Genomic DNA, 27633 nt, shown 5'->3' with positions numbered 1-27633 from the left:
TGTTAAGCAGGAGGAGTTTCACACCTCATCCATTAATTCAATCATTCCCCTCTTTACCTTACCCTCCTTCTTCCAATCAATCAATTAATTAATTCGATCACATTCACTTCATTCACATTCACACCTGATTCCAACAACACACACTATACTCATCATCACTTCCAAATTTGCACACTATATTGTGTGCTGTTATGTCGATCACCGTCCACGATCACACAAATAATTTGATCAGTGATATAATCAACATATATAACCTGTGGGCATTCGAATGGAAGATCAACATTCTAAAGTGAGTGATATAAGAATAGAATCTTAAATAATATATTAAATATTTAAATATTTTATTAATATTTATATTTTAGTATAAGAATTTATTTATTGACTAAATAAGATGGTGTCCGGAATTTCCAAATGAGGGCATGACACGTCTTCATCAAAAATCAATTCAAAGATTATGACCAAAATGAGAAATGTTGTGAACTACAGGATATTTTGATTGATGCAAAGTAATAAATAGAAGTGTGTCATTCACTTACTTCAACATCATTCAATAATTATACCATAGTTTTACACCTTACATACTAATTCACATATAACCAATACATACTACATTCATACATACTATTAATAATAATAATACTTTATTTACCATGTTATACCTTCCACCAATTAGATTCGTCTGTCCAAGTATGAGGATACAAGACCCGAGTTACTCATTGTTCTTTGACCGTTTGGATAGTAATAGAATTGCTCCATTCAGGGGACTGGGCAATCAGTTCCGTTTGACCGAGTTTGAAATCAATGCCACAATGACAGACTCGTGCGTCTCCACTGAAATGATACAACACTACACCAACGACTCTACTACTCCCGTCGAGGCAAAGTACCAAATGCCCTTGCCACCCCAGTCCGTTGTGAGTCGCTTCATCGTGAGATACGACGACAAGACTCTCGTGGCCAAGATCAAGGAGAAGTCCGAGGCGCAGGAGACATACCAGGATGCCCTGGCCAGTGGCCACCAAGCCTTCTTGGTCGAGAAGAACGATAATGGATCGTTCAGCACTATCATTGGAAACATCCCGCCCACAAAGAAGGTGACCGTCACCCTGACCATCGTCTCGGAGGTTAGCACCCATCTCCAGGACTTCCACTACACTTTGCACCGTAGTATGTTCCCCAGACACGCCTTCAAACTGGACTTGAAGGTTAACATCAACATATCGACTAAGATCGTTGCCCTCCAGCTGGAGCACTACGCTGACCACAAGACTACAATCAATGGCACGTCGGCAACAGTGTCACTTGCGACCACTGTCGGCGTGCCCAGGAACATCGTCGTGTGTGTGACCCCGGCCTCCCAAAAGCGCCCAGCCTACTACCTTGAGCGAAGCACAGAGGATACATACGCACTGGCACTCAACTTCTTCCCCTCGATCGAGGTGCCCCTCGAGGATGTCGACCAAAAGTCTGAGTTCATCTTCCTGCTCGACTGCTCGGGCAGTATGTCTGGTGGCAGCATCGCCAAGGCCAAGCTAGCCCTTGAGATCCTTATGCGCTCGCTCACTGAGAAGTCGCGCTTCAACATCTGGCTGTTTGGATCTACATTCACCGCATTGTTCCCATCATCAAAAGACTACAATGACGAAAGTCTCGATCAAGCCAACAACTATATCAGGCAAATCGATGCCAAGCTTGGCGGTACTGAGTTGTTGCCACCAATTAAGGCCATTCTCAATAATGAGTATGACTATGAGTATCCAAGACAAGTCTTTATCCGTATGTATGAGCAACACTGATGAGTTCAACTGAGTGATGACCAATACTAACACCTTTCTAGTCACTGATGGAGAGGTATCACAGCGTGATGAACTGGTGGACTATGTTGGAAGAGAGGCCAAGACTACAAGGATATTCACTCTTGGCATTGGAGGTGGTGTTGACAAGGAACTGGTGCTGGGACTGTCCAAGGCATGCAAGGGATACTATGAGTTTATACAAGAGTCGAGTGACATGCAGAGCAAGGTGATGAAGTTGATGAACATTGCCAATGAACCAACCGTCTCCAACATCAAGGTGGACTGGGCGGGATTGGATTGCGTCCAGGCACCACAGCGCATCAGACCAGTCTTTAACCATGAGCGCATGATGATCTACGCAATGATCAACTCCGCCACGCCAACCACGGTTTCCAACATTGTAATCACTGCCGACGGACCTACTGGTACCAAGCTGAGCTATGAGGTGCCAGTCGACTTTAGTTCGGCTGTCTCGGCCTTGAGCAACCCGCTGCACACGCTCACCGCACACATGCAGATCGCAGACCTCGAGGAGCAGGAGCGCAAAGGAACCGCCAACCAGAACAAGGACAAGATCGTGGCGTTGGGAAAGAAGTACCAAGTGGTCTCCAGTCACACATCGTTTGTTGTGGTGTCCGAGTCTGACACGGCCACCGAGGAGACGATGAGAGTGGTCAATGTAATCCCAGTCCAACAACAACAACAACAACAACAACAACAACAACAACAACAACAACAACAACAACAACAACAACAACAACAACAACAACAACTACAACAACTACAACAACTACAACAACTACAACAACTACAACAACAACAACAACAACAACAACAACAACAACAACAAGTACAACAACTACAACAACAACAAGGATTGGCTAGAAATTATCACTCTGGAATGAGGAGCACCTTTGCAGGTCCATCTTCAAACTCTATGAACCAGCAGATGTCGATGTCATCACTCTCCAAGAGAACTAGGGTTAGCAATCAAACTGATATGGACATGCTCGCTAGCGTATTCGGAGGTCAACCGCAACAGCTTCAGAATGTAGTGCAATCGCCACAGCAAAGTCAACCAATGTGTTACATACCACATCCACAACAACAAATGATACCTGTGGGACAGACGGATGGTCGTGGAGGCCACCAACCGCACTTTGTACAACAGCAACCAATGATGCCACAACAAATGGGCATGAGTTCTCAGAGTCAATCATTCCAGCAAATGTCATCCAACGTGCAAAGGATGCCACAACTACAGCATCAACAACAACAACAACAACAATTCAGTCCACAACAACAATATCAGTCGATGTCAAATGGAGCAACGACATCTTTATTGGATCATTTGAACTATTTACCGACAACAACATCATACTCACCAACATCACCATCATACTCACCAACATCACCATCATACTCACCAGCATCACCGTCATACTCACCATCATACGCCCCTTCACGATCACCAATGAGGCCATCTGTTTCCCCTTTACCATCTGCACCAGGTGGGGATGCAATGATGACTTTGATCCGCTCACAAAAGGCCAATGGAAGTTGGGACCAAGCTCCAGTGAGTGGCTCAGCTCCAGCCTTGCTGGCATCATTGCCAATTGTCTGGACGACACTATTGGTGATTGCCAAGTTCGAGGTATCCTTCGCCAATGTGAAGGATCAGTGGTTACAAATCGTGAACAAGGCTATCAAGTGGGTAAAGTCCCAATTGACCGCTGCCGGATGTGTAGATCAATACAACAATCTCATCGCACAGGCCATCACATTCGCAAACTAAAAATGCGTGCATCTAACCATCATCAATCGAGATTCAAATAGCCCCTTGGTACCATCCATCAATCAATTCTTTCGATCAGTCGACCATTCTATCAACCAGTTATTGAATAAAGATGTTGTTGTTAATTACACAACATCATCAATGTATTGTTATAATATGTAATCTTGTCAATCATCGATAATTCAGTTTGGCTCGGTGGAACATGAATTAATGTCTTCTTCCTTCCAAAGTATGTAAATAGTGAGGGAGAGAGAGGGAGTGAGAGATAGTGACATTAACCTCTCTTACCGTAATCCAATTCATTCAAACAATAGTACTTCCAGTGCTTTCCAGTCCAATCCAGTGCAGTTCAATTCGTCCAAGTTCAGTCCAGTGCGCAATGAAATACACACATACATATTTAATAATAATAACGCAATAAATAAATAAATCAAGCGACAGTCCATCCAATCAACGCTCAAACTGAACATGCTACATTGCAGTATTATTCTACAACTACCAATCACAATCATCCACACATTTCCAACACGACGGTCAATGAAGGTGTGTGTGTGAGTGTGTGTGAGACAGTGAGCTGGGGTGCTTGATGGTGTGATGTTGGCGCCAAGCTGGAATGAGCCAACAACACATGCCCGCCTGTTGCTTGCTTGCCATGCTTGTAAGGTAGTAAATGTGGGTTGTTGGAATCGACGGTCGAGGATCAAGTTGAGTTGATACCCTTGCTTTGCGACTGGTATACCAGTCGTTCATGATCGTCATTCTTTTCCCTTTCAAATATCCAATCCTATCTCTCCACACTATTCGACTTCATTCTAAATAATAATAAGAGTACTTTAATATGTATGGAGAATGAATATAATTATTATAACAATAGTAATAGGTAATAATAAGTAATAATAATTAATTAATTAATTAATTAATTAATTTATAGGAATATAAAAAATTTTTAAAAAGGATGGAAGGTGATTCTGGAAATGATGATTTATCTGGAAGTAGTGGAGGACTTGGTGGATCAAGGGATTCGGATACCAGGGAGCAGGATAAATATCTTCCAATAGCAAATATTATAAGGATTATGAAGAAGTCATTACCAAATAATGCAAAGGTTGCAAAGGATGCCAAGGATACAGTACAAGACTGTGTCAGTGAATTTATAAGCTTTATAACAAGTGAAGCCAGTGAAATATGTCAACAGGAGAAGAGAAAGACGATCAATGGTGAAGATGTTATTGCTGCCATGACCACACTTGGTTTCGAACGCTACATTGAACCATTGAAGTTGTACCTCACAAGATATAGAGAGAATGAAAAGAAGGAGGCTATGAACGCCAAGAAATCACCAAGTAAGAAGAAAGAAAGCATTGATATGACTTCGCCACCAACATCACCTCGAGGTCTAGAGTCCTCCTCTTCATCTTCCAACCCAATCCAACTACAACAACAACAGCAACAAGATCAATTACAACCAATATACTCTTTCCAGGATGCTGGAACTGGTGTTCCATTCCCATCCTCATCATCAACTACTACTACCACAACTACCACAACAACTACTACAACATCTCCATCTTCAATGTCTAGTCTATCGTCTGATAACATTGGTGGTAATATATATTTACATCAACAACAACAAGTCAATGAAACAACATTTGATCCAAACTCATTCGAAAGCTACGGTCGAGCTGATCAACAACAACAAGGCCTGTAACAATTAATTGAATTAATAATAAACATTCTACTCACTCTCATTGTCCATACTTACATACACAGAAGTGCATACATGTTATCTGTTGTTGTCATAATGTGACATTCAAAATGGAAATGTTCATTAATTCAGAAGATGAACTGACAACACTCTCATCAACAACACCAACAATCTCTACAACAGGCACACCCACAAACAAACAAACTCCCTATTAATACACACTCACTCACACACTTCCATCTAATTCAACAAACACAAGGACAACTCACACATCACAACACATCACACACACAACACGATTGCAATCACTCACTCACTCATTCACTCACTCACTCACACATACAAGTATGTATAAATAAACACTCAATCTCACACCTCATTAACAACATTCACTCGCTCATTTACTCATTCATTCATTCATTCATTCAAGCTCGCTCTTCATACAATCGAAACATTCATCCTTCAAGTCTCCATCCATCCACCATTCAAACAACACTACAACCTGAACCATCCAATTAACAAACAACTACTAGTACTTCACACAACAACATATAATATAATATAATTCTTCTTCAGACTAGACTACTACAACTACAGAACAATCATTGTTGAACTGAACTTACTACACTCAACTCTAGATTACACATCATCACTTTTAAATTGATCAGTCAGTAATAAAGTATGTATAAAGTTACCCAATCAATCAATCAAACAATCATCACACTTTTCCATTGGAAGCAGCAAAAGGGATCTGTCGTTCATCATTAGATTATCAAAGATGCTCATCTTTGCAATTCCGGCATGGACCGGCCTCACCCATCTAGCAATCACAAATCCGATCGGATCAATCGACAACATCCAGTGAACCTAAAATTGGCAATTGGATTTCACTTGCAACCTCTCAATCAGCCTGTGTGTTCGAGTGTGTTTTTGAGAAACCGACGAATTTTATTGATTTATTGATCAAAATAGTGAGAGAAGTGTGTTATTAATTAATCAGCCAGTCAGTTGAGTGCGATTGGATTGCTTGCCCCTTGGACGACAGTCTTCGGAGCCTTGTTTGTTTGTGTGTGTCACAATCTCAAACTTCTCCCTTATGCCAACAACATCAAAAACCTTTATTCCATCCGTCAAACAATCAATCAATCAAACACACACCCTAATCGATTTCCCAAACAAACACATAACACATTGTGATAAAACAATCTTCCAACGACACTCTCTCACTCATTCATTCAACATCTCACACACACAAACATACACACAAATAGATAACATTATTATTATCACTTAAGTTAACAACCTAACCTGTATTAATACAATAGCAATAAACAAACAGATAATCCTAGACAACAACAACAATATAACAGTGCAACAATATAGAAGTACGATTAGAAGAGAAAGAAAAGTAATATATATCAACAACAATAATACTTAATTGTCCGAAAGGTTGCGACCTATCCACTCAACACAAGTATGCTTCCATCAAAGAGAAAGGATACCAACTCCATTTCACCGGATTGCTCTCCCAAGAGGAGAATATCGTCAGTACGTACTCGCCCGCTCACTCAATCACTCCTGCTCACTCAATCACAAAGGTTACTAACACAACAATTACAGAGAGACACAAGTATGGAAGATGATTATGATGATATGTCCTCACCACCAATGATTTCTTCACCAAGTCAACAACAACAAATCCAGTTGAATTGCGATAGTGATCTGGATATGCAACAGTGCACTGTGATGGCGGGCGAGCAGGAGTATATTGTGTTCTGCATCGACCTGGACGAGGAGATCAACTCAATCTTCAAGCAGACGAATCCACGTCTCGACCACATCAAGAAGGCGTTGTGGTTGTTTGTGCGCAGCAAACTGAGACTGGACCCAACGACCAAGTTTGCCATTTGCATACTGCGCGTCTCTGCAATATGGTACATGGACTTTACCGGTGAAATTGCCGATATCAAGTCCAAGTTTGATGGACTCAAGCATGGCGGTCGTTTCACCGCCTTTGACATGACCACTCTCTTTGACACACTGTAAGGACCCCGTCCTGATTGATGTCGACCGATGGACCGACACTAACACATATACTCTCCACCTCTCCAGCGATTCAACATACAGACATATCGAGAAATCCAAACACTCTCAGACTACGATGGTCGAGAGAGCATGGAACATGCGCGTCATATTCATATACTCAAGATCAGGCACTGTGCCACAATACTTTGGAGGATCAAACAGCCTCGATTCCCTCAAGAAGCATCCAAACTTCCAGTTTGAATCAATATATATGTACCATCATTATCACGTCGATCACTCCAAGATCGTCGAGGCCATCTCTCAGGCCACAAAGAACATCTCCAAGATATCCGATCAATCATCGATCAGAAAGTTCTACTACTGCTTCTTGGGCATCCTCTTTGTGCCACCCTCACAGCGACCCACCACACCCAAATACCAGCGCTTCCCCGTTGGCCTGATCAATGAGAACCTGGACAAGCTGACCACATCTGGCAAGAACCAGAGCAACAAGACACCACAGCCTCCCGTCAACTTCTATGCGGCTCCACACGTCGCACCCTTCATCCATCTTCCACATCCAACCCAACCGAACCAGCATATCCAGTTGCCAACACCACAGATCGTGTTCCAACTCCAGGCCGCTGCCCAACATCAAATGCAACAACTCCAAGCCCAACAACAGGCCCAACAACAGGCAGCTCAGCAGCAGCTCCTGGCACAGCAGCAACAGATTCATCATCAACAAGCACAACAACAACAGGCTCAGGAGCAAGCGCAGCAGCAGCAGTTGGCCGCTCAAATTCAAAATGTTGAGCAGCAACAACAGGTTGATGAGATGGAGGTACAAGACGCAAACAACAACAACAACAATGCAGCGGCAGCACAAACAATTCCACCGACGCCACATCCAACTCCAATACCAACACCAACACTTCATAATATAGCCAACACGAATGTCAACAATGTAAATGTAGTAGCACAACAGAACCAACAACAACCACCACTGCAGCAGCAGCCTCAGCCACTTCCACTGCAACAACAGCAGCAACAGGCACCACATCAACAACAACCCGAACCAATCCAACAACAACAACAACAACAACATATAGCACCAATGATCGCTCAGATCCAACTCCCAAACCAACCCGAGCCACACAACCCAACCTTCTCGGTTCCTGTCATATACTATCCATTCGTCCAGTTTATCCAGAATCCAAACCAACCACACCAGCAACAGGCAATGACTATTCCAATCCAACTGCCACCCAACCTGATGGGCATTATGGATCCCGCCGCGATGTTTGCCCAACAGCAACAACAACTCAACAGTCAGCAACAGGCACTGCGAAACTCGCAGGGCAAGACAGGTCCATCGCTGCGATCGTCGCTTGACAGCGACATTGTCGCCAGTCCTCCATCGTTGGGCTCGATGATGAAGCCCTATGTCAACAGCGCAGAGTTTAGCGATGTTAGATTCCTCGTTGGAAAGACCAAGGAGCATGCCGGCGAGCACATCTATGGCCACAAGATGATACTGAGCGCGAGATCCAAGTACTTCAAGGCACTGTTCACCAATGGCATGCGAGAGAGTGAGAAGGGAGAGATCGTCGTCCCAGACGTGTCCAAGGAAGTGTTCCTGGCGCTCTTGGCCTACCTGTACACAGACGACCTGGCTCCCCCAACCGAGACCGCGACTGGCTCCACAACAAGCACTGGCCACTCCTCCTCACTGTTGACCGAGCTGCTGATCCTGGCCAACCAGTTCCTGCTGGATGGTCTAAAGGTCAAGTGCTGCGAGCTCATTGGCGAGACACTGTCCACCAACAACCTGGTCTCACTGATGTCGCTGGCCAGCATACACGAGGCCACCGAGCTCAAGAATGCCTGCATCTATTGGTTCTACACCAACCTGCCACATATATTGCGCGATTGCTGCTTCGAGAACGACAACAACAACGATGGTGCCGAGTCGCTTGGCTTCCTCATTGTCGACTACTTTAGCAAGGTGTCCAAGCTCTCGTCGACCGATGGCAAGTCGGACGACTCCAACAGCAACCCAGAGATCAACTCCAAGGACTTTGAGGAATTAGTCTCCCTCTTGTTCTAGGCCATATACCCACCCAACAGCACCCAAGTGTCCATACCACTGACACTGATTGATTGACCGATCATATTGCCAATATAAAAGCGTTCGCCAGCCCCCTCACCCGGGAGCTACTATCTACTAGTACCTTTCTAGAAGTTAATTGTGTACACATCCATTTATTAATTACAAGTTAATAGAAGTCTGCAAGGTAGGTTGGGTCGGGATTGATGCTTAGTTGGCGATAAAGGTATATGAGTAGCGTGGGGAACTTGGAATCAAAGTAGGACCATGCTGCCTGTTGCGATTCAAAAAGCGGACGCTTGGTATCCAACAAGATGTCTTGGTGATGGACGATTGAATTGCGAATGCATCGAACAAGGTCTTTGACTGATTCGTACCTGTATGGCAATGTTACCTTCACTTTGAGCTTGCTGAGCAGGACCGGGTCGATGCTTCTGTCCCATCCCTCGACAAGGAACGCCTGTTTGCTTCCATCGGCGAGTACAAAATGATTGAGGTAAGTGTGAGGCTTCTTCTTTGATGCATGGTGGACTGCCTCCATGAACTTGCGCCTCTGATCGCTCAGCCAGAAGAGTGGATGCCTGAGTACCTGGCGAATGGTGGGGCGTACCTCTGGATCGTGGGACACCATCTGATTGATCAGGTCCACCGCAGCGTGGTTGCCCTGGAGCAAGCTAAGGTCTGGCTGATGTTTGTTGAATATCTTGTAGGCGCGATCCATTGGCGAGCCGCCAAATGGGTGTCCGCCAGATGTGAGCACATAAAAGAGCAGGCAGCCAAGAGAGAAGATGTCCACAGAGTTGGTCTTCCTCTGCTCTTTGAGTACCTCTGCCGGATGATATCCTCCATGTCCAGTGGGGCCATGAGTGAATGTGAATGAGGTATCGACAAGCATCTTGCTCAGACCCATATCAGAGATGAGCAGTCGATTGTCTTTGAAAAGGATGTTGCGCGGGTTGAGGTCGTTGTGGACGATGTTGTTCGTGTGGAGGAAGAAGACGCCGTCTGCCATGTCGCGAATCAGTCGTCCCGAGTCCAGCATTGAGAGCTTTGGTGCATTTCGCGAGTCTTCAATCAACTCCTGCAGGGAGAGGTCGCAGAGTGTGATGCCCAAGTAGACAAAGATGTCGTCCTCCTCGCGATCAATGTAGCGCACGATGTTTGGACAGTCGGTCTTTGTCAGTTGCATCAGCACCTGTATCTCTTTGGAGATCACGACCATGTTGTTGAACGCCTTGTGCATCTGCTTCACAGCCACTGGGACCTCATCGCTCCAGACTCCTCTGAACACCAGCGTGCCATTGCTTCCTCTGCCAATAATGTGTGACTCCTTCCTGCTGAACCTCAGCTTGCCCACTCTGCAGTCCATGTCTGACCATCGGTTAATATCCTTGGACGCTTGAGGAGATGATGTTGATGCTCTACTGTTGTTGTTGCCATTGTTGTTGTCTTGAGGTGGGCTCTTTAGAGTTGGACAGTTCAGTTTGGCTGGTTGTTGATGTGGCGTCTTCGTTGGTGATGTTGTGGTTGTTGTAGTTGATGTCGTGGTTGTGCGCCTTGGTGCGGATGCTTGACGCGATCGCTCGGTCGTTGTACCTTCCCTTGGGCGTTGTGGAGGGCGCACAGATCGGGCTGGTTGCACAGCTGGAGGCTGGGCAACAGGTGATGCAACTGTAGGTCGAGATATATTCTGTGTTGATGTTGGTGGTGGTGTTGGTGTTGTAGGCTGAGCCGGGAGCGGTGATGGATGTTGTTGTGATACAGGTCGTCCTGCAGGTAGTGCTATTGGCGTGGATTGTGTCGAAGGTCTTGTCGTAGACTGTGGCGCGGGCTGTACAGTCTGCAATGATGATGTTGTTGTTGAAGGTACCCTCTTTGGCTGAGATGTTGGTGGCTGAGATGTTGGTGGCTGAGATATTGTTGGCTGAGATATTGATCGAGATGTTGGTCGAGATGTTGGCTGCTGGGGTAAGATGACAGTTGACATGGTTGGTTTGGACGATAGTGATGATGGTTGTGTACCATTTTGTCGCAACTGCCTCCTTTGAACATGAACCGGTACTGGATCGGGTTTGATTGAGAGCTTAGGTTGGGCAGCGACGACCGTGATAGGACACTCCTTATTCCTCCTCTCCTCCTTTGGGAATGGCTTGATCTTGGGTTGCTTAATGATCTGAGGTGTTGGCTGTGCAGAGATGCTCTTGACCTTTGACGCAAGGCCTTGAGGCAAGAACAACATCTCATCCTCGTCCTCCTCCTCTTCCTCTTCTTCCAACACCTCCTCCACATCTTCGCCTTCATCGCCAACTTGGTCATCGGCGGCAGCGGATGTCTTTGTGGATGAGGTCAAGGTGGAGGTGGTGCCGGTGTTCTTAGAGCCACTCTTGTTCTTGTTGTTCTTCTTGTTCTTCTTGTTCTTCTTTCCCTTCTTGTTTGAGCCAGATTTCTGGCCCTTCAATAGGTCCTCCTCCATCACCTTTGCCAAAAGCTCGTGGAGTCCAAGCATAAACAGAGTTGTGTGATCGCGTTGTTTTCCATGCATTTCGTTGAGTGTATCCCGGCAAAGATCGTTCAAGAGTACTGAACTCGTCCTGAGGTCCTCCTGTTTGCTCCTGAACAGGCGGTGATACTTGGTGATCTGGTCATTCCTTAGACACTTCATATAGAACTTGGTTTTGGTCGTGACCATCAGGTCCAGGTCTTTGTACAGTAGGTACTCGACAAACTCCTCGTTGTCCTCCAGCATGAACAGCTCCAGAAGCGTCATCGCCCTGCCCTTGAAGCATTCAAAAGTTGATCGTTGATACTCCTGAGATGTGACAATGTCTGCGTAGTGATCAGAGTGACTGAATGAGCGCAGCAGGTAGTCGAGCATCTCCACTGTGCCCACGTTGCCCAAGTTTAGACGCATGGCCAAGCTCCTGATGTGGACGATGTTCATCAGCACAAGATGTTTGAGCACCTCCAGTGGCTTGGTCTTTTGACGCGAGGCAAACAGCGACTGGAGGACCAATCCATTATGGAGCTTCACCGCCAGCAATGGTAATAGCTCGACGTGATAGCATGTGTGGCGCTGCATCAACATGAACGTGTCGACAGAGAATGATGAGATGGCCTCCTGCAACAACCTGACATTCTTTGATGGCTCGTGCGTGTAGAGACCCTCCTCCAGCATGAGCTCAATCACCTCGGTGTTGTCCACGACAAGGCTGGGCTCAATATTCTGAATGTGTGCTGCGTGATCCGCGTTGATGGGTGGCATTGATGGAAGATTGGCCAAGAGGAAGTGTCCAATTGTGACGTCGCGACTGCGCACGCAAGAGTATGCGGGGTCGGCCTTGGGATTGGAGATCAAGTAGTTGGGGTAGTGGCTCAAGATATAGCGCAGCGTGGGCACCGCACGCATCTCAATCGCCAGATCCAAGATGGTTGGATACGTTGCATTCACTTCGCCATGATACAGCTGTCTGAACAGACAAAGGTCGTCCACCGCCAGGGCAGCCAGTGGACAATTAGAGATTTCCGCTCCAATAAAGGTAGAGAATGTTTGATGAACCAGTGCGTCATAATGTCCAGCCATTGAGGCGTAATACAATACTTCATGCATCAAATATTGTGATGACTCGAGTGTCGCCAACCAACGAATGAGTATCTCAAAGAACTCCATTGACATATCAAATGGGAAGAGTAGCAGCCAGAGTGACAGCATGATCTTGCGGCCCACCGGTGGCTCCTTTTCCACATGTTGTACCAACAGCCGTACCAAAGTATCCGCTGGTACTCTTGCCAAATGCTTGGACATCAACGACCATGACTCTGGGTCACTAAGTATATTTGATTAATACATCTTTGTCATCTTCCTCCGTTTCATCAGACTTACATTATTTGTTGTTTGTTGACGTTTTGAACAAAGGGCGTGTGGAGGATGCATGCTCCATAGCATAGTTCAAAGAGTGGAAGGTACTTGTGATCCTCCTTTGGTGTGTATTTTAGGAATGTCTCGATCATGTATTCATACTTGTTGTTGCTTTTGTTGTTGTTGTTGTTGTTATTGTTCATGGAGATGCTTAGACTTGAGTAGCCAAAACCAGGTGGTGCCCATTCTTTGAAGAACTTCATCGATCTGATCTCACTGTCCATGTATTGAATGAATGATTGAACATTGCCACCATGTCTATCACCAATGATCTTGTCATAGCTTGCACTTGGTAATGAAGCACTCCTATGCTCCGTATCATAAGACAATGTAGACATCAATGAATCCAAATTCTCCAACATCATTGCCAGTCGCTCATCATGATTCTTCAAATGATGATCATGTAACTCGCCATAAAGTGATGATGAATGTCCATCATTAACATATGGATATGTTGTTGTATGTTGTATTGTTGTTGTTGGTGTCAATGTCGATGTTGTTGGTGATGTTGGTGATCTTGAATTTGATGTTGTTGTGGATGATGATGTAGTTGTTGATGATCCAGCAGCAACATTATGCTGATCAATCTCTACCACAACTACCATTACTATTACAACAATAACTACAAGTATTATATATGACTGTAACTATGACAATGAGATGGTGTTGATGAAGTTGAACATTGTTTGAATGAATGATTGAAAGGGGTAACGTTATTCTGAGAGATTGATTGACTCAAACATTATTTTTGAATTAATTTTGAAAAAATAAAGATGTTTGGAGTCCAGCTGAGGATGGACGAGAGGTGCAGCAGGATGGATGAAAAGGATGTGTTGAGGATTCACTCTTTCCTTTCCTTCTCTGTACTCTCATAAAAAGATGGTATGTGGAATGTGATACATCAACATCCTATCCTCATCCCTTCGAATCATCGATATCTATCATCAACACAAGACAACGGATTGACGATACATGCGAAAGAACGAACTATGATGATGATGCTCATTCAAGCAAAGATACAAAGAGGATGCGATACGCGATACAGATACGAGACGGATACATCGGATGAGGATGCGAAGATAGGATGAAGTATGGAAAGATAGCAATAGTAGTCCTAACAAAAGTATATAACATAATATAATATAATATTAGGCACGTGGACCAAAGAAGCATTTGAAGAGACTAGCAGCTCCATCTCACTGGATGTTGGACAAATTGTCTGGCAAGTGGGCCCCAAGACCAAGCGCTGGTCCACGCAAGTTGAGAGAGTGTCTCCCACTCATCATCATCCTCAGAAACAGATTAAAGTACGCTCTGACTGGCACAGAGGTCACCAAGATCTTGATGCAGAGACACATCCAGGTTAACGGCGTCGTCAGAACCGACCCACGTTTCCCAGTCGGTTTCATGGACGTCATCACCATCGAGAAGACCAAGGAGCACTTCCGTCTGCTCTTTGACACCAAGGGTCGCTTCCAGTTGCAGCGCATCCAGCCAAACGAGGCCAAGTTCATCCTCACCCGTGTCACCAAGGTTGAGACCGGTCTCCAGGGCATCCCATACGTCCACACCGACAATGGCCAGACCTTCCGTTACCCAGACCCCGCCATCAAGATCCACGACACCGTCAAGATCGACTTGGACACCCAGAAGATCACCGCCTTCATCCCATTCGAGTTGAATAACCTGTGCATGGTCACCGGAGGTCACAACTTGGGTCGTGTTGGTGTCATCACCAACCGTGAGCGTCATCCAGGTTCCTTCGATATCGTCCACGTCACCGACTCTGTTGGCCACTCGTTCGCCACCCGTCTCGGAAACGTCTTTGTCATTGGCAAGGGCTCCACCACCTTTGTGTCGCTCCTCAGCAGCAAGGGTGTCAGAAAGTCCCGTATGGACGATCGTACCGCCGCCCTCAAGAAGCGTGGAGAGAAGGTCGAGGTCGTTGCCTAAGCGATATCCCTCTGGATCTGATCAGATAATAATAAACCCACATTTCATCTTAACTCAACTTCCTCTCTGGCTGACCAGGAATGTGTGTTTGTCATCAACGCGAGTGGTTGGACAACAGACAAGTGGGGTATGCAACGCGGGACTGACGACGCGAGGTCTTCACTTCATACCCCTTGTTTCCACTTCCAACTCAACTTCCTACTCTACTCTTTCCATCATCCAACTGATCATGCGATGAATTATTACCATCATGTGATCAGTCACATGATCACAATCTTATCACGTGACCTCTTCCCATATAAATTTCCAATTGGTCACCTGATTAGATCACAAGCAAAGCTTTCAAAGATATCTTTCCAATTCCATTTCCTCTTCCATTTGCGTGCAACTGAATTGCATTTGTCTAGACATCGACACATCTTTATCTTTATCTTTACATTTATCTTTACATATCTAGACATGTCTAGATCACTTCATCACTATATCATTGTATTATTATTATCATTAGTTCTTGTTGTTGTATCATCAATCAAACATGTTGAGTCAGGACAAGTGACAATCAGTGGGATCAGTAGTGGTGGATACATGGCCGTACAATTCCATGTAGCCTTCTCATCAATAGTATCCGGTGCTGGTATAATAGCAGGTGGACCATATTACTGTAAGCCTCTTTCATTCAATCAATCAATCAATCATTCAAACACTCACTCAATCATAACCCTTTAGGTGCCAACAATAATGTAGAGATTGCACAAGGTGCTTGCATGGCACATCCAGAGAGAATAAGTGTTTCAGAGTTGATTGATGCGACAGACTTTGCAGCATCGACGTTTACGATTGATCCAACTTCGAATATGGCAAACTCTAGAGTTTGGATATACTCTGGTACAAAGGATACGGTGGTCGTACCGGGAGTTGTAAAGAAGTTGGTGGAGTACTATCAACATTACATCACTGATAACAGTCGTATCAACACCACGTTTGATATACCATCTGAGCACTCATTCGTCACGGACAACTTTGGCAATCATTGTGATTACCTCGGTCCAGCCTACATCAACAACTGTGGCTTCAACACTGCCTATGCACTTCTCAACTCGATCATCCCCCAAGGTGTCAATCCACCATCACCAGTCAACTCATCCGCTTCAAATGTGAGTCAGTCAGAATAGGTGAACAAAGCTGATCATTCACTCAATCATACTCACTCACTCAATCATCATTCAAACTAGATTGTTCAACTTGATCAAGCATCATTCATACCATATGGTACCGCACTTGAGGCTAGTCTATGGGACTATGCATTCGCCTATGTTCCACCACAATGTCAGAACAATGATGGATGTAAGTTAGTTGATTGATCAATCATACTTCGTGGATGGATTCCATATATTAACATGACGCCACATAACACAACACAATAGCATGCTCAGTACATGTTGCATTCCATGGATGTCTACAGACTATACCATTGATAAATGATACATTCTATATGAACACAGGATATAATGAGTTGGCAGATAGTAATAATATGATAATATTGTATCCTCAGGCACAAGCCAATCCACTCAATCCAAGAGGTTGTTTCGATTGGTGGGGATTCACTGGTACAGACTATGCATCACAACTCGGTGTACAAATGGCCACTGTCAAAAGAATGATTGACCATCTATTGACCAACTATGCCTAAACATATATAACTATAATGTAACATTATTAATAAACTTGGACTCATGTTTCTAGGATGTTCAAGTTCAAGTTCATTCGTCGACCCCACTAAAGGGAGTACACGAAGTTGAAGATGAAGATGAAGTTGACACACTCTTTCATTCTTCGTTCATTCATTCAAACAAGTACATATATACAGATAGAGATATACAACATACAACATAATAATAATGGAGAATGAACAACAAGAAGAGTTATTGAGACAAATGTATTTGCAACAGAATGAACTAAATAATGGACATGGACAAGGAGTGGATGATCAACCTCAACAACTACAACATAATGATAATGCAAAGAAACATACTATTACAATGTTTATAATATGGGCTGCTATATATCTGATAGTTATAGCATTGATGTCTGATATACAAAAGGATATAGACGTTTATCAACATTATATATCTGGAACATGCTTCTTCCAACGCTATCATCAATCAGAATGGTTACAAACTGATGAATCATCTTATAGATTCAAAGGACTTGTAGAAGTATGTTATGATCCCATCATTCATTCATTCACTCAATCATACTCATTCAATCAATCATTTAAAAGGTACTAGTTAATACGAATAAGGATACAAAGAAAGAGTTGGGAGAGATATACCCAAATATAGTTATTGTATCAACAACAGATGTACAGACAACAGAAGCCAATGATGGAGAAACAAAGACGACGACGACGACGACGTTGTCATTCCCAATTGTTACCAATGTATCAATCGATGAATCAATCAACCAGCAAGCATATGAGATGCATAGTCTACCGTATGCCACGACTGGCACACAGTATAGACATCCTCAGCGATGCTTCTTCCATCCACTCAGCAAAGAGGTGGCGGTCTACCGATCGGTCCTGCCACTGGTATACCTCAACCTGCTGATATGGTGGACTGCCACGGTGATAGTGGGCTGGCTGCTGGCGCGCCGCCTACTGACCAAGATCATGACATTCCACCTGCAGTTCTATGTGCTCCTGCATCTGGTGTCATTCACCTTCCACGACAGCATCGATTACACACTCAAGATGTTCCTCCAACAGTTTGGACTGCGGTGTCTCCTCTTTGCCGTTGTAGACGTTGCCTTTGACAACATCCCATTCATTAGACTACTCTGTGATCGATTCGTCTTTCATGTCAGCACACTCGTACTCTACCTCATCTCATATTACCAGCTCATTGAACTATCAGACTTGACACTGATCAGTCTGTGAGTTAGAGTGGGTGAGAGAGAGAGAGTGATCCATGAATGGTCACATTGCGATGTACAGATAATACATGGACGAGGCTCAATGGATGAGCGACTGACACATTGGATGCGACACTGATTGATCAGCCATGACTCTCCATCACGTTACAAACCCGATTCCGTCACCCGATTCACCTGGCTCTCTGACGGCAAGCTCACAGCCATCATCCCTATCAACGTGGGCGCCAACGCGCCAATCAACGTTGTGGCCGGCTATCCCAGTGCTGCGCAGTTGTTGGCCGTTAGCATGGCAGACTATTCCAACGCGACAACATCCGCTCGATCCTCAAAGGTATCAATGAGGATACAATAAATACAATATACACGCGTATGGCCGACATATATTTTCTGTCCAATACCAGGTTGACTTGTTCTGGATGGATGGGTGACTCTGGATACATTGGTCCACAATGGCAAAGGATGGACTCTGACTGATGTCCATATCTTCGTCGTCGTCGAATTGGATGTTGTACAGGTAGCTGACCGTCCTGTTGAGGTTCAACTGCTCAACGTAGAGTGCCGTGAGGTCCTTCCATTCGCAATCGACAAAGTGTCCAAAGTTGATCGATATCGATGTCGCTTGATTGGCGCAGCTAATGAGAGGAATCAAGAGCTTGTTGGGAATTTGCTGCAGCCTGATGTGTCTGACGTTGCAAAGTGATCTGAGGAATGTGTCCAGAGGGCCCTCGCCCGAGAGGCTGATGTTGAGCTTTTCCAGAGGTCTCAACAGAACGGGCATGTGATCATACAAGTCGATGCACAGACTGTCGATGGTACATGTTGGTGACTGCAGCAGGTAGTCGAGTGTCTGATCGTTCAGACTGTGCTCGGGGAACTTGAATGTTCGCAGTGTTCGATTTGACACGAGGAATTGATGCAGGCACCGATAAAAGTCGATGTATTCCTCTTGGTCCTGGAGGTCAACTCCAAGCGTGAGTCGGAAGCAGAGTGACCTCAGATGCGACAGAGACTCCAGGCACCTGAACAGCCTGTCGCCCTCAGCTACCAGTCCACAGTAGAAGTTGGACACCTCGTCGACAGTGGCAAAGCGGTCGTAGAGCGTAAGCTTGGTGAGTTGGCTGAAGCACCCGGCGTCCAAGAGCGAGTCCACCATCGGTAACTTGTGGTCATCCGACTCTATTATGAGCGTCAGGTGTCGGGTGGTCGCGTGTCCGGACACGCTCGTGGTGCTCTTGCCACTTGCCAGCCTGGTCAATGACCACGCCGAGGGCGAGCGTGTGTGGATGTATGACTCGCTCTGCTGCACTGAGCAGCGAGAGGAAGTCCAGCGGGCCTTTGAATGTGTGGATTCCCAACTGCACGAGCTGAAGCTCGCTTAGCGACGGGCTGTTCTTCTTGAGCGATGGTTTATGGAATAGCGGCATGTACAGCGCATTGAATTCCCATGGGAATCGGAAGAGCGAGTATCTGTTGGACGAGGCGTGCTGCTCTATCTGAACGAGTGTGTCCATTGGTCCGAGATAGATTGCATCGTTCAGCTGCACAATGTATGTGTGCCATCGTCTGCATACGAGGCTCATTGAGCGACGCCATCGTCTAGCGAGGGCACCCCGCTTCGTGCCCTCTTCACCTCTCCATGCTGTCAATACTATACACGACTCCAAATGGTTAGGAAGTTGACAACTTGTCATTTGTTGGTCACTCTTTTGAAACACTTCCAATTTTGGAATAAACACCACCAACACTGTTTCGTTTGTGATAGATCACTTTATTTGATCAATCAATCATAGATATATATACATATCTTAATATTATTATATTCAATATTAGTCAGATATATTAATATTAAGGGAACGTTAGCGAACGGGATGACGGTTGAGCGTGAGTTTGATCGAAATGTTGAGGATGTACAGTATGAGATCAGTCTGAAGGAGATGGCTCGCAAGCTTCCATTGCTACTCAATGCAATACTATACTCATGGTCAGTCGATGGCAATACCAACACGAATGACAAATGGTTAGTCAAGTTACCAATATTCAAATACAGGTTACAAAGTTCATTCAAGTATGTTAATGATGAGAGCATGTGACATTCGACCCTCGACCCTAACCCTCGACCCTTGACCCTTGACCCACACAATAAGTTGTGGATTGGTCGCCGCAAGGATGGCTATTGAACATTTGATGGATAGAGTGTACGAGGAGGCTGCCATGGATATGTTGCAAATGTCAATCAAGAGGGGATACTCTCGCGAGGGTGAGATGTTCTCAGCATTCGATCTGGCCAGTATAACAATGGACTACTTTGGTACGAGTGATGTGGATGCAATCGTTCAAGAACAACCATCAATCAATCAAATATTACAACATCTATCAAAAGGCAATCCTATATTGGTACCATATGACGCAGATAAGAATTGGAGACCATGTATTCAGAATGGACATCGGCCACATTGGGCCATGATCATTGGGTTTGTGTTGCCAATGTCCTCAATGCATCGTGGAGTCATCAACAACAATCAATCAACATCATCATCAAACAACATAATCAATGTACATTACTTCAATTCCAAAGACAAGACATCATCGTCATCACTACACTTCATGGACACGAATGACTCAATATCAATTACACTTGGAAATAATGATTATGATCATGTGGACGACGCTTCATCACTTCAATCCAAATCACAATCACACTTGAGGCTTGATCCTCGTGATGTACTATTAGTTTGCCATCATTCCAAGAGCAAGGTCACTGGGCTATGGGAGTACAGTCTTTTGAATGAATCAAACTCATCGCTTCAAGAACCAGATCCAGCGCGTCTTGCTGAGAACCGTTGGTTGATACCACCCAAGCTTACCAATCTTCAACACAAATGGATATTCATACAGCGACACTCAACAAACAATTAATCATTTCAATCAATCATTCAATCAATCAAACGGACAACTTGTAGGATCCACATATCCAGACCTTCCTTCCTTCCTCCTCATCTCCACTCCATTCATCTATATTATGTAACAACAACAACAACAACAACAACATAATGCGCGACTACAACATAACATCTACTCCTCTTATTCTCCCTATTCTTCTTTTAAGAAATGACTGCCATGATCAGCTTCACCATGATGTATGTGATGGATGGACGAGAAGACAAGACAAGACAAGACATCTCCATCACTCAGTTCATGCTACGGACATCTGGACTGTCTACCTACACCTTACATTGTCGGACAATCAATCACTTCAACACATCACCCCACATCATCACACTCACACACACAATCAATCATTCACACACTCTTATATCTCTTTCTAAGATGATCACATGACACACACACGCAAACGCACTCACACACATAACTCAAACCCACAATAATGATCGCATGCCGGATGTTGACGTATTTAAGATATGTAGACAAGTACATATAAGTACATACCAGCAATCGTCACATCCACAACTTCATCACTTTACAAGTCCACACACACTTAATTCCTTTATCTTGTTCACAAGTCATGACCTGTCACTCCACTCACTCCAGGTGATTGATTGATTGTTGTTAATGGCCAGACTGGGCAAGACACGCAGTTGTTGGCACCACCGTCCAACATCAATCAATCTACCACCACAAGTCGTCTGTAAAGACCTTGTTGTAATATAATAATATTGGTTGTTTATAACAACAGCAACAGCTGCTGCTGCAGCATCATGCTTTAGCAACAACGACAATCCATCCATCCTACCATCACACCTACTTTATATATTTATTTATTTATTGGACAACCAACAACTTATATCAATCAATCAACTCGACTCACTCACTCAATCAATCAATCAACAAACAAAGTAATTTCCATCCAACCTGGAAATTAATTATTAATATTATTTAATTAATTATTATTTATTAATTATTAATATATATATATAAATATATAAGGATGTCTAATAACAGACGGACAGCAACAATAACATCAACAATAACAACAATAATATTATTATTATTTATTATATTTTATATATTTGATAATGGTGTCCAAGCTTATAACACCAATAATGTAAAGAGTTATCCATTGACTACATTAATATCTGTTGGTAACTCATGTCCATTCGTAGCATATGGTACAATGGCCAATGTCGGTGGAAAACCTGGTATCAACCTGATCATTGATACCCAGAATGGAATCACCGCCATCACCAGCATGACTTGCAAGGCTGGATGTATCCCCGGTCTAGCTGTCTACACTCCTGGTCCACAATCAGTCGTCCAAGAGGTTGGCGTCACAGGCCAATACAATGATGGAACATACTATCAAGCGTAAGTCACATGTGTGACATGACTGGAATCATTCCACTCACTAACCCCACCCATCAATCAATCACACATACTTAGTACCACGATATCAGACAGACTTACCCTGGACAACTCAACTGTCAACACTGGGTTCAACTACTTAATATACTCTGTGACGGCACAATCTACACCATTCGAGTTGCCAAAGTGTGATTCATCGGCAGTTAAGGCTCATGGTATTCTTGGCCTTGGATTCAACCGCGAGGCCACAGGCTACCTCACACAATACAGTGAGAATAACAAGGTGCCCAGCGTGTTTTCGCTCAACTTGTGCCATGGCAACCCGCGTCTGTGGCTGGGTGGCGTCGACACTACAATCCTCTCGACAGAGATGGCCACCACACCGATCATGGACACGACCTACAGCTTCCAGGTGACCAACATCTATGTGAGCGAGCGTCACATCTACCAGGTGGCCGAATTCCTGTGGAAGACGCGCATTGACAGTCGCACCCCTGTCATGCATCTGCCCTCGTCCATCTTCCATCAGACCATCCAGTTCCTCGCCAGCTTCAAGCAGTTCAACAGCTACCTATCGGCGCGTTTCTTCACCGAGAAGCAGTGCATCCTTAACCCAATGTACGCGCTGTCCGTCGACGAGATCAACGCGCTGCTGCCCACGTTCAAGATCGAGTTCTCATCGGATCGCGGCACATCATTGATCGAGCTGAATGCCATCCCAGGCTACCTGATCTTGGACGGCAAGCAGTTGTGCCCAGGCATCGTCGAGGCATTCGATAACAACATGATCCTTGGACTGCCACTGCTCCGCCAGTACATGGTGATGTTTGATCAGGACAATGGTCGTGTGGGCTTTGGCAAGGTCAACCCCGACGCATGTGAGGTCGCCCTGTGGCGCACTGGCAACTGGTCCAACTGCACATCGTCGCCCGACAGCCACTGTCTCGTGCAGACCAGGAATGTTACTTGCATGGACTTCAGGAACAACACCAAGCCTGAGAGCACATGCATGGCCCTGCGTCCAGCATCGTCAAGATTGTGTGACGCCGTATCCGCCGCAGCTGCAGCCGCCGAAGCCTCTCAGGAGGGTTCGGGTTCGAGTTCGGTCGTGTCATCCAGCGCGGAGAAACCACCCGCAGCCGCATCGGAACAAAGCGCAGGGTCCACAGATCCCACGCCCGCGCCAAAGAAAGGTGGCCACAAGACTGGCAACGAGACTTGCAAGATTGTTAGCCCCAAGTGGGTGATCTCGAAGGAGGGCTGGACTGGATGTAGCCAGATATGTGGCGCTGGAATACAGACCAGAACCGTCTTCTGTGTGGACATGTTTGGCGCTGTCGTCAATGAGTCGAGCTGCCTGACTACGCAGCCAGACACGCGCAAGATCTGTACAAACAACCCATGCAAGCATGAGTATCACTGGGACTTCACCGATTGGTATGGATGCTCGGCGGCGTGTGGCGAGGGCACTCAACAGCGTATGTTGTCCTGCGTCGACTCGCTTGACTGGCGCATCGTCGACAACTTGATGTGCACTGCCGCGCCCCAGCCCCAGACCATGCGTCCATGCCAAGGACAGCCATACTGCTCCAAGTACAAGTGGGACTGGCAGCCATGCGACCCATTGTGTCGCATGCAGCAGGATGCGAGCAGCGAGCAGAAACCAAAGCCCCAGGAGTTTGCCATCACGTCGCAGGCCGACGAGACATCGCAGGAGTCGGGCAGCTCGAACTCGACGTCGTCAGACTACCAACAGCCGGTGTTGGCCTATGTCCTGTGCTACAATGTCACCTCGGGCCTCACCGTGGACAGCTCCTACTGCAGTGCCATTCCCAACTTCAACCTGCCCAAGGCATGCGACTGCACCAACATCCACAAGACAATCAAACATCACGACTCGAGCCCCGCGCCATCCACACGTCTGTTCGCTGGCCGTGTCCACCGTCTGCTGCCGCTGCAACTGATCCTCTGCCTCTGCTCCCTGATACTATTACTACTCACTCCTCACTCATTATCATCATAAAGCCGCGTTGGCGACGGCCTTCCTTTGCCTTATTTATTACAACAACAACAACAAATGTCTGTGGATGGGGCGCATGGGGACGCGGTTACTTGTTGGCGAGCTCCTTGAGGGTGGCGTCGAAACGATCAAAGAAGATGTTGATGTGGCTGGGCTGACAGATGAGCATTGGACGCATACGGATGGCGTTGTTACCGCAGCCACCGGTCTCGACACCCTTGGCGCGGAGGGACGCGACGACTTGGTCACGGATGGCTGGCGTTGGGAAGTCGAAGGCGAGGAAGGTGCCGACTCCACGCACGTTGGACACGAGCTTGGGGTACTTCTTCTGGAAGTCGGTCAGACCGTTCTTGAGGTACTTGCCCGTGACGGTGACGTTCTCCAGGATGTGGTTCTTCTTGATCTGCTCGATGACAACCTCAAGCTCGAGTGCGCGCAGGGGGTCGCCCATCCATGTGTTGAAGTTACGGTACGACTCGGAGGGGCGGTAGTTGATGTTGTGGTAGAAGCCAGCCGCCTGCATCTTCTTGCTGAACGTGACAATGTCGGGTGGGGTGGTAAGGTTCCAGTGCTCGTGCGCCCAGAACTTGCCAGTGACACCCATACCTGTCTGCACCTCGTCGACGATGAATGACACGTTGTGCTTGAGGGTGATCTCGCGTAGGCCTTGGAAGAAGTATGGCGAGGCCCAGTTGTCACCTCCCTCTGCTTGTATGGGCTCGACGATGAGACCGGCGACGGGAATGTGCCATGTCTTGATGAGCTTCTCGACCTCGGCCAGACAGCGATCCTCCTCCTGTCTGTTCTCCTTCTCGTGCTGCTCCAATGGGTACTTGAGGTCGGGGAACGATGCGGCGGGCCAGTCAAACGCCGGGATGTCCAGCTTGTGGATGGCCTTGGAGCGAGTGGTCGACAGCGTGCCAAAGGTGCGGCCGTGGAAGGCCTTCTTGAACGAGAGGATCGAGAGCGCAGGCGAGCCTGGTGCCTGGTTCTTCATGCAGGACTGGAGCTCCTCCTCGCTAAATGGTGCGCCACCACGCTTGATGTGCTGGTAGTGCATAAAGACGGCTTTGTAGGCGCACTCGTTGGCGCACGAGCCACACATGGCCGTGAAGACGTTCTTGAGGCCCTTGGGTGCGACCTGCATGAATGAGTTCTGGATCAATGCTGGCCAATCCTTTGGAGGGAGCACGCCCAATGATGGACGATTAATGATCGTTGAGATCCACTTGTCAGACTTAGCAGCCTTGATCAACTCTGGATTGTTGTAACCGATTGGAATCGATGCAATCTGGCAATATAAATCCAACAATATATTACCATCAACATCAGCAATATAGTTTCCACGTGAGTTACTATTTGTTGATTGATTGATTGGAATGATTCCATCAGTTAGTCACACTCATTCATTCAATCAATCAATCACTTTCAATCAATCATGTATACATACGAGTAATCAGCAAAGAAGTGAGTGGCTCTTGGATCTTGATATTGGTTCAACTTCTTTTGAAGCTCCAATGATTGTGGACCTGGGATAACAGTCTTGATGATTGGCTCACGGTACTCACCTGGGAACTCTGGACATGGAGTCTGTGGCAACACTGTCTTTGAATAATATCTAATCAAAGTGCCTAATATATGAATGAATGACACATGTTAGGACCTTCATTGAATGATTGATTGAATGACAGATACATACCTGTCTTTGGTTGATGTAATATCTTTGTAAACATTGTTGTTAAATAAATATATATATCTGATTGAATGATTGAATGGAATGGTTAAGTGAATGATTGAGTGAATGAAAGATGAATGGAGGTGAGGTGCAAAGAGAGTGTGTGATGTTGTTGAAATTGAGTTGATGATGGCAAGAGGCATGGTTGGATGATTGATCACAAGGTGGTTCCCATCAAGTTCAAGATGAAATGAAATGATTTGTTTTTTTTTGTTTGTTCCTGGTGTGTGATTGAGGCTTTTGGAGGGCCCAAAGGGCCTATGAGTCTAAGCCTGGGGTTCAGAGGAGGACCTCATCAATTATTGTGGACAGAGAATAATAATAATTTATAACTTTATATAAATGATAATATTATTTACCACTTTGGTGGCTGCCATGTGAATGGGGTGTTGATCAAATCGGTGAACTCTTGGATGGACTTGGTGATGTTCTCACGCTGGGCCTCAAAGGCATCAAAGTTGGCAATCTTGCCTTGCTCGTTGAACATGGCACGCGAGAAGCAGAGTTGTGGACGGGTGGGAACGGCACGCATCTGGATTGGGCTGGTGCCGGTCATGATGTCGACGACCTGCTGGCTGACGCTGACACCACCGCCAAAGCCGTAGGACACGACCAACAAGGGCTTTCCTTGCCACTCTCTGTACAAGTAATCAATGGCATTCTTAAAGATGGCAGTGTATCCGTGGTTGTACTCTGGTGTCACGACGACAACAGCGTCCATCGAGGCAATAGTTGATTGCCACTTCTTTCCATGCTCAGTAGTGTAGTTACCGCCCAAGGCCATTGGTGCCAACACTAAAGTGATTGATTGAGTGTGTGGTGGGGGGTTTGAATGTTAGTTTATGGGACGGAATGATTCCACTCATTCATTGATTGAATGATTGATTGAACACATACCCTCGTCGTAGAATGGGAGGTTCCACTTGACGAGATCGATGATCTCGACGTTGTATAGCTCAGCAAGCTTGGTGGTCTCGACGAACCAGTTGGTGATGGTCTCTCCATGTCTGTGGGTTCTGCCACTGCCAATGATGACGGCGACCTTCTTCTTCTCAACGGATGTAGTAGTAGTGTTTGGCTCCATTATTATTATTATAATTATTTATATGTATAAGTATACTAAAGTATTATTGTTTGATTTGTTATGATTGATTGGATGATTGATTGATTGATTGATTGAATGATTGAATGACTTCAAAAGACCTGTTGATCATGTCTTTAAATAAACAAAAAGAAATGAGATTATGTCGTTACTACTCTAGTAGGTAGTAGGTCGGTCAGGGTCGTGACCTTGAGTTGTAGGGGTGATGATGATGGGCTACTA

The 27633-nt window shown here is 45.6% G+C and overlaps 14 protein-coding genes across 14 annotated transcripts; 8 read left to right on the top strand and 6 right to left on the bottom strand.

Annotated features, from left to right (window-relative positions):
* Positions 1-689: 689 nt before the first annotated feature.
* SAMD00019534_096540 (hypothetical protein) lies at positions 690-3591 on the top strand (the record flags this gene model as incomplete). The annotated part of the gene is made up of 2 exons (XM_012895121.1): positions 690-1776; positions 1838-3591. 2 exons carry the CDS (start codon positions 690-692, stop codon positions 3589-3591), a joined length of 2841 nt encoding a protein of 946 aa, XP_012750575.1.
* A 934-nt stretch (positions 3592-4525) lies between these two features.
* Positions 4526-5293, top strand: SAMD00019534_096530 (hypothetical protein; the record flags this gene model as incomplete). The annotated part of the gene is made up of 1 exon (XM_012895120.1): positions 4526-5293. A coding segment is annotated over one exon (768 nt), but the record flags the coding sequence as incomplete, so codon positions are not given.
* A 1635-nt stretch (positions 5294-6928) lies between these two features.
* Positions 6929-9431, top strand: SAMD00019534_096520 (hypothetical protein; the record flags this gene model as incomplete). Its single annotated transcript, XM_012895119.1, has 2 exons — positions 6929-7338; positions 7409-9431. 2 exons carry the CDS (start codon positions 6929-6931, stop codon positions 9429-9431), a joined length of 2433 nt encoding a protein of 810 aa, XP_012750573.1.
* Positions 9432-9600: 169 nt separating this feature from the next.
* On the bottom strand, positions 9601-10800 carry SAMD00019534_096510 (hypothetical protein; the record flags this gene model as incomplete). Its single annotated transcript, XM_012895118.1, has 1 exon — positions 9601-10800. The coding sequence occupies one exon, from the start codon at positions 10798-10800 to the stop codon at positions 9601-9603; it is 1200 nt and encodes a 399-aa protein (XP_012750572.1).
* A 52-nt stretch (positions 10801-10852) lies between these two features.
* Positions 10853-13685, bottom strand: SAMD00019534_096500 (hypothetical protein; the record flags this gene model as incomplete). Its single annotated transcript, XM_012895117.1, has 3 exons — positions 10853-11355; positions 11454-13255; positions 13312-13685. 3 exons carry the CDS (start codon positions 13683-13685, stop codon positions 10853-10855), a joined length of 2679 nt encoding a protein of 892 aa, XP_012750571.1.
* A 541-nt stretch (positions 13686-14226) lies between these two features.
* On the top strand, positions 14227-15297 carry SAMD00019534_096490 (hypothetical protein; the record flags this gene model as incomplete). The annotated part of the gene is made up of 2 exons (XM_012895116.1): positions 14227-14229; positions 14500-15297. Coding segments are annotated over 2 exons (801 nt in total), but the record flags the coding sequence as incomplete, so codon positions are not given.
* A 462-nt stretch (positions 15298-15759) lies between these two features.
* SAMD00019534_096480 (hypothetical protein) lies at positions 15760-16990 on the top strand (the record flags this gene model as incomplete). The annotated part of the gene is made up of 4 exons (XM_012895115.1): positions 15760-15961; positions 16027-16454; positions 16533-16644; positions 16725-16990. The coding sequence occupies 4 exons, from the start codon at positions 15760-15762 to the stop codon at positions 16988-16990; spliced, it is 1008 nt and encodes a 335-aa protein (XP_012750569.1).
* Positions 16991-17198: 208 nt separating this feature from the next.
* On the top strand, positions 17199-18235 carry SAMD00019534_096470 (hypothetical protein; the record flags this gene model as incomplete). The annotated part of the gene is made up of 2 exons (XM_012895114.1): positions 17199-17516; positions 17582-18235. Coding segments are annotated over 2 exons (972 nt in total), but the record flags the coding sequence as incomplete, so codon positions are not given.
* Positions 18236-18373: 138 nt separating this feature from the next.
* SAMD00019534_096460 (hypothetical protein) lies at positions 18374-19387 on the bottom strand (the record flags this gene model as incomplete). Its single annotated transcript, XM_012895113.1, has 2 exons — positions 18374-18497; positions 18633-19387. The coding sequence occupies 2 exons, from the start codon at positions 19385-19387 to the stop codon at positions 18374-18376; spliced, it is 879 nt and encodes a 292-aa protein (XP_012750567.1).
* Positions 19388-19400: 13 nt separating this feature from the next.
* SAMD00019534_096450 (hypothetical protein) lies at positions 19401-19814 on the bottom strand (the record flags this gene model as incomplete). Its single annotated transcript, XM_012895112.1, has 1 exon — positions 19401-19814. One exon carries the CDS (start codon positions 19812-19814, stop codon positions 19401-19403), a length of 414 nt encoding a protein of 137 aa, XP_012750566.1.
* A 288-nt stretch (positions 19815-20102) lies between these two features.
* SAMD00019534_096440 (hypothetical protein) lies at positions 20103-21150 on the top strand (the record flags this gene model as incomplete). The annotated part of the gene is made up of 3 exons (XM_012895111.1): positions 20103-20299; positions 20379-20542; positions 20615-21150. 3 exons carry the CDS (start codon positions 20103-20105, stop codon positions 21148-21150), a joined length of 897 nt encoding a protein of 298 aa, XP_012750565.1.
* Positions 21151-22561: 1411 nt separating this feature from the next.
* SAMD00019534_096430 (hypothetical protein) lies at positions 22562-24571 on the top strand (the record flags this gene model as incomplete). Its single annotated transcript, XM_012895110.1, has 2 exons — positions 22562-22568; positions 22647-24571. Coding segments are annotated over 2 exons (1932 nt in total), but the record flags the coding sequence as incomplete, so codon positions are not given.
* Positions 24572-24662: 91 nt separating this feature from the next.
* On the bottom strand, positions 24663-26307 carry SAMD00019534_096420 (hypothetical protein; the record flags this gene model as incomplete). Its single annotated transcript, XM_012895109.1, has 3 exons — positions 24663-25929; positions 26025-26205; positions 26274-26307. 3 exons carry the CDS (start codon positions 26305-26307, stop codon positions 24663-24665), a joined length of 1482 nt encoding a protein of 493 aa, XP_012750563.1.
* Positions 26308-26664: 357 nt separating this feature from the next.
* SAMD00019534_096410 (hypothetical protein) lies at positions 26665-27393 on the bottom strand (the record flags this gene model as incomplete). Its single annotated transcript, XM_012895108.1, has 2 exons — positions 26665-27104; positions 27207-27393. 2 exons carry the CDS (start codon positions 27391-27393, stop codon positions 26665-26667), a joined length of 627 nt encoding a protein of 208 aa, XP_012750562.1.
* Between the last annotated feature and the right edge of the window lie 240 nt (positions 27394-27633).

This window comes from Acytostelium subglobosum, assembly GCF_000787575.1.
Source record: "Acytostelium subglobosum LB1 DNA, scaffold: scaffold23, whole genome shotgun sequence".
In the NCBI taxonomy this organism is placed as follows: Eukaryota; Evosea; class Eumycetozoa; order Acytosteliales; family Acytosteliaceae; genus Acytostelium; species Acytostelium subglobosum.
Note: the sequence above shows the minus strand (reverse complement) of the source record. Positions and strands in the feature narration are given on the sequence as shown.